Source organism: Pseudopodoces humilis, chromosome 6 (assembly GCF_049639895.1).
Source record: "Pseudopodoces humilis isolate 2021_Gansu_Grassland_sample_001 chromosome 6, ASM4963989v1, whole genome shotgun sequence".
Lineage (NCBI taxonomy): Eukaryota > Metazoa > Chordata > Aves > Passeriformes > Paridae > Pseudopodoces > Pseudopodoces humilis.
This window is the reverse complement of record NC_142205.1, coordinates 23,577,391-23,587,500: the sequence shown is the minus strand read 5'-3', so window position 1 is coordinate 23,587,500 and position 10,110 is coordinate 23,577,391. Positions and strand designations below refer to the sequence as shown.

The 10,110-nt window shown below is 45.3% G+C and overlaps 1 protein-coding gene across 1 annotated transcript in view; it reads left to right on the top strand.

Moving 5' to 3' along the window:
• PHOX2B (paired like homeobox 2B) overlaps nt 1-439 on the top strand; it is a 1,980-nt gene extending 1,541 nt beyond the window's left edge. Inside the window, exon 3 of the mRNA XM_005517752.2 lies at nt 1-439. This exon is cut by the window's left edge and continues 17 nt beyond it. Coding sequence (XP_005517809.2) covers nt 1-439 — 439 coding nt within the window.
• Nucleotides 440-10,110: the final 9,671 nt, after the last annotated feature.

Here is a 10,110-nt window from a genome sequence, read left to right as displayed (position 1 = left end):
CCGCGCCAAATTCCGCAAGCAGGAGAGGGCGGCGGCGGCGGCGGCGGCGGCCGCCAAGAACGGGGCGGCCGGCAAGAAGTCGGACGCCTCCCGCGACGACGAGAGCAGGGCGGCCAAGAGCACCGCCCCCGCCAGCACCGGCGGCCCCGGCCCCACCCCCAATCCCGCTCCCAGTTGCGGCGGAGGCGGTGGCGGCGGGCCCAGCCCCGCCGCCGGACAGGGAGCGGCGGGGCCCGGCGGGCCGGGGGGCGAGCCGGGCAAGGGAGCGGCCGGGCCCGGCGGGCTGGCGGCGGCGGGGCCGGGGCAGGGCTGGGCGCCGGGGCCCGGGCCCATCACCTCTATCCCCGACTCGTTAGGCGGCCCCTTCGCCAGCGTCCTCTCCTCGCTGCAGCGGCCCGGAGGCACCAAAGGCAGCCTCGTCAAGAGCGGCATGTTCTGAGCGGCGGCGGCGGCGGCGGCGGCGGCCCCTCCCGCTCATTAGTATCCGCCGCCCGCCCATAGCAATGACCAGGGGCCCGGGCTGCGCCGGGCTCCGCGGGGCAGGGACCCCGCGCCCCCACGGGGGGCCGCGCCCGGCTCCCCTCGCCCCCGGCCCGGCGGCGGGGCCGGCCCCGCAGCGCCTCCGCCGGGGCGGGGCAGGGGCGGCCGGGCGGGGAGCGCTGCGCGGGCGGGGGGGAGCGGCGGGCCGCGGGGACTGTGCCCGCGGGCGGCCCGGCCGCGAGGGGGGGCACCCTCCTCGCCCGTGGGGTTTTTTTAAGTTCCTTTTCGCGGTCAGCCGGAGGGACAAAGTGTCTTCTTCCCCTCCTCCCCTCCTCCCCCGCCACCCTCCGGCCGACCCCGGCCCCGCGCCTGGGGGTGGTCCTTCCTCCACCGTCCGGTGTCACTGTCCCTTCGTTGGGTCTTGGGTCTCTCCGTTGCCGCCGCCGCCGGAGCCCCGCCGGGCTCAGCTCTAACCCGGCGGCCGCCGCCGCTTCCTGTACCGCGGATCCGGCCCCTGCAGGGCCCGCGCTCCTCACGGCGGGGGGCCTGTATTTATTATTAATTAATTATTATTAATTATTATTATTATTACACGGTCTACGCAGTTTTTAGGCATCTCCGTTAGGGTTTTCTAATTTTATTTTAAAAGGCACAAACTATAGCTCTTAGTTGAATGTCGCCAGGTATGCTTTCTCTTTTTCCGTGTCTTTCTACAACTGTGTTCTGTGACTCAACTGTATAGTGTTAATATCAGTACAGACTTGTCTAGTTGACCGTATGAATAATGTTTTCCCTTCTCGTAGTCTCTATGGCGTGTCTTTATGGAGAAATAAGGTTCTCACGGGTTCGGTTCCCTTTGCGTTTAGAGAGACCAGGTTCAGGCAATTATATATATTTTTATTATTGGTTGCATGTCGTCTCATTTTTTTCCTTTTCCCTACCTGTTGGAATATGTTTGTGAGCATAATGGTCATAAATTATGTTCAGGGTTTCCAGATTTATTTATATGTGGTTAAAATGAATGCTTCTATTTAAAAGGGGAAATATTTCTACATGTGCATATAGTTTTCCAAGAGTGTACCATTAATTGATTGTTGATAATAAAAGCCAAAAGCAAATGTAGTTATGGTGCTCTTCTGACTTCTTGTTAGGGCTTTATTTGGGGGAGGTCTCGGGGCTATTTCTGATAGAGATCCAAGGCGTACGTCGCAGAACCTGAACCGTATCATCAAAAGATTTGCTCAGTAGCACCAATCCCCGTTACCGTCAGGAAGACCATAAATGTCCGTCCCACCATTACTGCCTAATTGTGCCCTTATTAATTATTTGCAAACAGGCTGATTGGGGGGGAGGAAGGTGTGTCAGATTTGACCTTTTGTCACTAGCTGGACATGGACAGAAACTGGAGATGGACAGTATTAAGCGATATCCGTTAAAACAAAAAGGGCAGAACCCACAGGCCTGGTTTGCCGCCGGCGGGCGGAGAGCCTTCTCCAGCCCTTCCAGCAGCACTTCTGCTGAATCCCTCTGCCGACACCGAGGGCAGAGAGCGGGACAGAGAGCGGGACAGAGAGCGGGACAGAGAGCGGGGCCGCCCGCGGGGACTGCGCGGCCGCGGGCTCGGCTCCCTCCGGGCCGGGAGCCACTGGGTGGCCTCACACACGGGGCTGTGCTGCGTTCAGCGGCCGGCAGCGGGACCAGCGGGACGGGGCAGCGCCCGGCCCGGCCCGGCCCTGCCCTGCCCCGGGGGAGCGGGCGCCGGGGCCCATGTGCCGGGGCCCCGCGGGGCACGGGGAAGCTGAAGACACCCGGAGTGGCCAAGTAGAGCAGGCAACCCGTTCCGTCTCAAATCCTCAGGCAAGGTCAGGTTTCGTCCCCGAGAAGAGGAGGGGTCGCTGCTCATGCCTGTGCCCCCTGGCAGGGCAGCTCCCGCGGCCGGGCACTCGCGGGTTCGCTGCAAGGACATGGGGGCGATGAACTCTCTCTGACTCTGGCACAGTCCGTGGAAAAAAAAAAAAAAAGAAAGAAATGTCTGTAGGTTTGGCAGAGAAGCAAACTTAGCAAGGGCCTTGTTATCTGCGGTGTGCAACATCTGCACGGCTGGGGGGCTGGGGAGAGCACGATTAAAAATATGGCAAATGGAGCAAGTGCTGTTTCACTAATAAAGGACTTGAATCATTGGTTTAAAATGTTACAATAAAATATGGAGTGTATTTCCTGGAGGAACACAACTTGAATGCTTTTTTTTTGAGTATGTGTTTTGTTTTAATGTGGGCAGATTTTGTAATTTTAATTTTTTCTTCCAAAAGTGATTCCACAATCTAAGAATATCTTTGTTAAAAGTAAATGGTCTGCCTCTAGGAATTACCCAGTTGTGGACTGCTGAGCAGTTCTGCTAATAGTGATCTACATGTAAATGTTTTCCTGCTGGAGAAGCTGCAGTGCTCAATCTGCTTTACCATGGCTGAATTGACCCCTGAGCTTTTAGAAAAGGAGAGACCTGTATTACCAGTAAAGCAACCAACCAGCCAAGGGTGATTTAGAGATATCTCTTCTGGTCAGGCCATGTGAAGATGATGAGGTTAGATTTTATGGCATGCAGTTATGATTTGAAAACATCAAGGGATGACAACACACTGCTATTTTTTGGCCAAGTTCACTATTTTGTCTGCTAAAACTTGGGCTTTATTTCTAATGCAAAGGCTTCAACTTCCTACAGTGGATCTAGCTGCTGATCTGCTAGACCTCTCTTTTCTCACACTGTAAACTGGTTTGCATTTTGATCTATCTTCTTCCTGGAAAGTTAAATAGGCCATGTTCTTTATGTCTCACACAGTCCCTATGGCTCAAACTTCTACAAATTTTCCAGACACAGAACCACTCTCTCCTGTTTCCGAAGATGCCTTGCAGAAAGGATGCTAGGATAGTACCAAACAGTGCAGTGTCTCTATAATGGTTCATACAGAGCTAAGATCACTTCTGTATTTCTGAGCACAGTTTTACACTTAGGTATCTTAACTTACCATTAGTCCTTTTTGGAGAATTTTGTTCTGTCACTGACCCCTAAGTCTTTTCCCCAGCCACTGCTTTCCATATTCTGGTTAACCCCATGGCAAGGGGAACCATGGGAGGCCTGTGGCATATGACACTCCTCATTCATAAGGACCAGTGGGCCTGTGGCAGACCAGTTGGAATGGTTAATTCATCAACCTTCATGATTGCTCAGTCAAATAGAAATAGATGGTTTGAAAATACACAAAGTTTACATGTCCTGCCTGTCTGAAAAGGCAGGAGTTTGAAAAGGAGTATCAGTTAGACAAATAACCTAAGGTTTGCTGCTAGAGGATGGCCATGGGGTACCCAGCAGGAGCCTAGGCAGAAAGACCATGCCAAAAGGCTGCTTACCAGTGGTACTGGTGAGAGCTGAACAGGCAAGATGATCCTCAACACTAAGAGGTGCTCTGAGGCTCACAAAGCAAGGAGGTCTGGGCAAAAGGACCTAAGAAGCCAAAACATGCTCCAGTAAAGAAATTAATGTGTGGGGGGGTTATTTTTCTTGAGTTTACGCCCTTACATTCTTCAAATAAAGGATAATTCATTATACAATCCAACTCAAATTCAGTATGAACATACTGCATTTTGAACAGCTCTGAGGTAAATTCACATTGTGTGTTTGGAACAATTTGAGTGATTCATTGTTTGCTTTTCTAAATACCAAGAATTAGAATTCAGGTCTGATGCTGGATTTGGCTCTTACGCACACTTTCACTTCCTTCTCTCTGATACTGGAAGAGAAAAATTAATTCCTGATTGCAGTATGAATCTCTTTGATGGATGCATGACAATGTAAACATTAATTTTTCTACTAAGGAATATGAAGCCAGCATACAGGAAAACTAAAATTAGTAAAAACAACCCCTTTCAGTGATAAGTAAGAGTGTCTAAATTGTTTAATCTTTATATACTTGCACTTATTTAATAGAGTTATCAAACTATTACCAACCAATGGGAAAAGGAGATGTCATGAAAAGTGCCTGTGGTCCATCAGAATATATTTTTAAATACTCTTTTCCTCCCACCCTTTTCTGACACTGTTGAAGTGTACCTGGCAGGAATCCTCTGAATGAGTCTGACTCCAGGCAAGGCTGTCAGCTCACTGCTGTGGTCTGAAACATGAGCTCTTTCTGAAGTCAAGATCTGGGGTTTATTTATATGGAAAAAAGTCCCCACTGTACAGAGGGGGACTGGGACACAAAACTCACTGTTAATTCCCAGACACTTATGAAGCTAGTACCTGTAAGTAACTCTTGATGCACATTTAGCATGAATCATTAAGAGTAAAAAAACATTAATGCATAGATTACCCTCATCATCAGGAAAGCAGATATATCAATGGGAGATGAAGCTTTCTATTTCTACCACCAATGTAATTTGTTCTTTTACAAGCTATCACCCAACAACTGCTATGAAATAAACTGGTGGCTTCATTCCAGGTGCTACTAAAATCTGGTTCCATCTTAGAAAAACACTTTTGTCCCTTGAGCTCATCATATAGGCCAAGGAATGATTTGAGAGGAAAACCATTTTCTTGATTTGTGAGAAATTCATCCAGAAACAGTTCAAGAAATTCTAGCAGTGAAAATAAAGCTCATGCTTTCATATTTTAGGATGAAAATTTACTTTGGAGGGAAGAAATACTCTTTTGGGCTGATCCTTGTCATGACTAATATATCAACAGGAAAAAAACATATTTGGACTTAAAAAGAAGTATTATTTCATAGTAGTATGACAAGCTAAGGCTACTTATTCCCATTTCTTTCTGAAAGAGAGGTAGTAAGGGAATGCCAGTGACATCTCTTGCTGCTTCAAAGAGTGTTTAAATTACATTCGAAGTCTATCAACAGTCTATCTATTAGATAAAAGTTCAAGCAGTCTTGGGAAGTACAAGTGAGCAAAACTCTGCTTTTCCAGCAGTCTGAAATCTAATGTTGGCACTGAGGCCTCTATCTTCATGCTTAACACATGGATGGGATCTTCAGAAGCATTCACTTCAGTATTGTTTCACAGAAAGATGTTTATAGAAATAGAATCAATATATTTATTAATTTCCCCTAAGAGGAAAGTCTATCCAGGGAACAAAGTGCACATTTTATTAATTTCTGTGGTTATTCATTACAGCAAAGAAGTGGAGATTGTGAAACCTGTGGCTAAGAAAGCTGGTCATCTGGCATGGACATGGTATTTGGGAAAGCTTGGGTTGCTCCTTTCAGAGGTGTGCATCACCCAGAGCACCCAGATGGAGCTCAGGTACTCAATGCCTTTGGAAGTTAATTCACTTCTTGAAACATGAGAGAGTGTCTGCAGCAGCCCCTGCCCAAGGACATAGCCACAAACACCAGTGCTTTCAGGGCTGTGAAGAACCCCTCTATGGTTTGAAGAGCAAAGTATGGGGGTTCATCCACCTTGAGCCATGCCAGGGACCAGGAGGTTCATGCAGCTGCAGCAGCAGCCCCAGCTGTCCACACTTTCCCGGCCCTATGCCTTTTTTCTTGATGACAAGGGAGCTGAGTTACCTGCAGCCTGCTGTGGCACCCAGCACAGCTGCAAGTGGGGCTCAGCTCCAAGAGGAGCCAGGAATAATCTCTTCCCTCCACCTTCTTCTTTGTGAGAAGAAACAGGACAGGTTTTGTCCTGCTGCAGGAAAGGAGCCATGGACAGGCTGGATTTGGCTCAGCATTGGCCTGCGTTCCTTCTGTGATGCTCTGCAGCTTTCCACCACTGTGACTTCCTGGGGCTTGTAGGACTCTCCTCCAGAGAACCAAGAGCAGAATTCAGCTTCAGTGAGTCCTTGTGTGTTTGCCTCAGTTTTGCAGATGGGGAGCGACAGCAGGGTTACTATAACGTAGAGATTTTCATTTTCATTGAGGTTTATCATAACTGTGTTAGTGGAGTTCAATGCAACATACAGGTACACAGATACACTATACAGGCTGTCACGAGCTGTAGGGTACTCCTTCTTTTCTTTCAACTTGAAAAGTCTGACATTACAGTTTGAAGTAATCTCAAAACAGTGTTGTCAGGAGAATTCTGAAGCTCCTGGCCCTGTATTTATTTCACAATATCAAACTGTTTCTAGAAAGAACTACCAACATATTTGTGCTGTATATCTTAAAAAAGGTTATCAAAAGGGGTGAACTCTGCAAATAAGCAGTTCAGGAAACTCCATAGATAATGTTGCAAACAAAATGCTGCCACAACTAGCATACAAATATCTCCTTTAACTCCCTTTAGTGACAAAATTATACACTTTATTTAAAAACGGTGTATCTCTTCATTTTTAATAACAAAATCTCCTTACATCTGGAAGAAGAGGTAGTTAAAACTCTATCTGCTGCTACTGTATGCACTTGTAATGCATTATGTGACAACCTATCTTAGAACAGTGATGCTTTAAACATCCAAATCTAATTATCACTAGGACTATCTCTATGGAGACAGAAATTTAGATAAACATGGTGTGGGTGGTTTTGTCCTGCTGCAGGAAAAGAGGATGCTCTAGATGGACGTCTAAGCCCTTCACTCCCAACATAATCAATTCCCATTGGGAATGTAGCACTCCTAAAGTATTTCTGGCCTGATTCACTGACTATCAAACCTGGTGCCATTCACAGGAAAGTGGTAAGAAGGAGCAAGGGTGCATATAAATCAACAGAAGTGGAGAAGTTATTTGTATTAATAATTTGTATTACTCAGTGCTGTACTGTATAATACTAAATATGAATACTAAAACACTGTAAAGACTGGAGAAATAAGACCAGGCCCTTCACGTTTTTACTGATTTAATCTCACCTTTCAGTGACTGCCTCACTTGACTTCCTTCCTAAACTGGTTAGAAGAAAAAAAAGTAGGATACCACATAACAGTGTGATTGTTTGATTCCTGACTTAGCTTAGAACCAGAAAAAGGGGGTACTCCCAGTCACTAGATAGTCAAACTGTGTCTCATTGCCACAAGATTGGGTTGATGTGAAGATTTTAACTGAATTCCGAAAAAAACCTGAGCTCTTAAGTAAGAATATCTGGGAGGTACAGCTTCTATTAATAAAATATTCTGAAAGATTTCTGACATAAACCCACCTATTTCAGGATGGAAGCCAATTGACTCACTTATTGAAGGTGAGACCTTTAACAAAAATTTTTCACCAACAAATTTCTTGTGTGTTCTTCTAAATCAGCTGTTGCTGTTCCAATGCAGAAATGGATTTACGAACAGTAGATCACAAGTCTTAGGCTGTATGCCACTCCTTATTTCAATATTCTAATAGCAAGTTAAAGTGTGCCCTCCCAGCTTTCCCTCATTTACATGTCTTTGTCTTTTTGTTTGGTAATAATCCCTGCTATATTCACAGGGTCAGCTTCAGTCCTGGCCACAGTACATTCCATAGCTGAAATCAAATAAATCTTTGAAAGTGATTAATTTTTCCTATTATTGCTGATTACTTTCACTGATCAATACTTTCACTGGTGTATACCACTAATACATTTAAATGTCAATGTCAGAATCAATTAACCTCAATTATTTCCTTTCAAAGGTCATGACATTTTGTTGGTGTTGAGATTTTAGGATATATACACACAAACTTATGTCATTACATTTGTCATTAAAATTGTTCAGAATGATGTGTACAAAACCTCATAAGTATAAAATGATTTTAAAAAAAACCTTACAAAATATTTAAAAGGAATGAAAATGAAAATATGAAAACACATAAAAATAGGAATATTAAACCCCCTGTAAATTCTATACCCAGTCATATGTGAATTATGAACGAAAAGGGGTTTCTCTAACAAATGAAAAATATTAATGATACAAGAGAAGATTCAATTATATAACTGTGTGTTGTAATTCTCTATGATTTATAAAAGGCAAAATTCAGATATGCTATACAATAAATTATGATTACGGCGCGACTACACTTTGGTCTAATAGAATCCCATTATTTAGAAATGGAAAAAGAAACCCCATTAGATTATAGGCTTAATTCCCTGCCTGTGCTGAGGTCACTGCTCTTTCAGGCTTGTCTATGTGAAAGCTGCTGGTACAGTTGAAGACTCTTCTTGAGCAGGCAGACATACAGAAAGGCAAGAGGAGCTCTGTGTTGACGTTAGCACTCCCATGAAGGAATAAAAATAGCTGTGGTGGTTTAATCACCTCAATCAATAGTTTTAAAGAAGAAAAATCTGTTCAGATCTGGGGGAAAAATACCCCAATATGGCAATGCACACCAGTATTGTCAGTATATGAGGATTAAGGGTCAAGGGAACCAAAGCCACAATAGTGCTCTGAAATGAAAGTAGTCCTGGCACAGCATGAAGAGCCTTGTAACATACCTGAATGCATGAGATTTTTCTGGACCTACAGCTGTTGAGAAGTTTCAGCCAACGCTGGTTTCAAAGGGACCTACTCAGAATAAAACCATGCATTAGGAATCACTTAGTTTTATCTCGAAACTAAGATGAAGTAGAAGAAAAGCTCTCTTATGGGCATCTAATTGGGGTAGCAGGGAAGAGAGATAGATACAACAGATTAATTCCCCAAAAGTCCCCAGCAAAATTATATCTGTTGTTAGAAGAACAGGTGAGAGACCTTTAAAGACTGCTCTTTCTGAGTCCTCAGGCAGAGAAGGTAAGGGGGAGACGTGCTGCTCTGTGTGTCTAGAGGGCTGTGATCCCACTGAAACTCAGGTGTGCCAAAACCTCTCCATAGCCTGCAAGTGCAGGCTCAGAAGCTCCTCTGCATGTCTCTTACATTTCCCAGACCAGTTAAGGTTCTGTGATCTCCTTTTCCCCTGGTGATAAATTAGCCACAAAGGATGTGTGTTCTGAAAATGTTCCTTTGGCAAGGCAGTTTCAGGCATAGGAGAACTCAGATTTCAGTTGGGAGTGCCCTGCTATCCAGGGGGAGTCATGTCTCCCAGATTTTTCTGTGCAGAGGTAAAAGCTGAGGTGTGTCTTTAGAGGTGTGTTTTCTAACAGGGGACAGGTGCACTAGAAATGCAATTTATTCTCCTCCCTAATAACTATTTCTTCTGTCACAGCAATCACAGTCTCCATCAACCCACAAATGGCAGCAGGGCTCCAGGGGATTGTCTAACAGTGCATCAAACCTGCTTTAACATGTCACTTGTTTGCTCACTGACATTATGAATTGCCCCAAAACTGCTTTTCTTCATGAAAGCCATTCAGTTCTCTTATCCATGAGCATCTTTACCCTTCCTTTCCCCCAGGAACCAAACTACCACGCAGTTTAGGGAGTAGCAATGACAGGTGTCAAAATGCCAGGTATTGCCATCTCTGCCAACAAGCTTGTGCTGCTGACAAAACCACCACCTCATATTTCAAGGAGCTGTGAAAGAAAAATTTACTTTTAGCAGAAGGACTTCTATTTGTGCATCATTAAGGGGGATTTGTGACTTTAACAAACTGGGTATTAACCATGCTGCTGGCTGTTGAACAAAGACATTAAAATTATTGCTTACTATCAGTGGCAAAGCTGTTGAGAAATAAGTTTCCTGTTACTATGTCAGGAGGCACAAATTGCTTAATCACTTGTGTTGTTGAGTGAGACTAC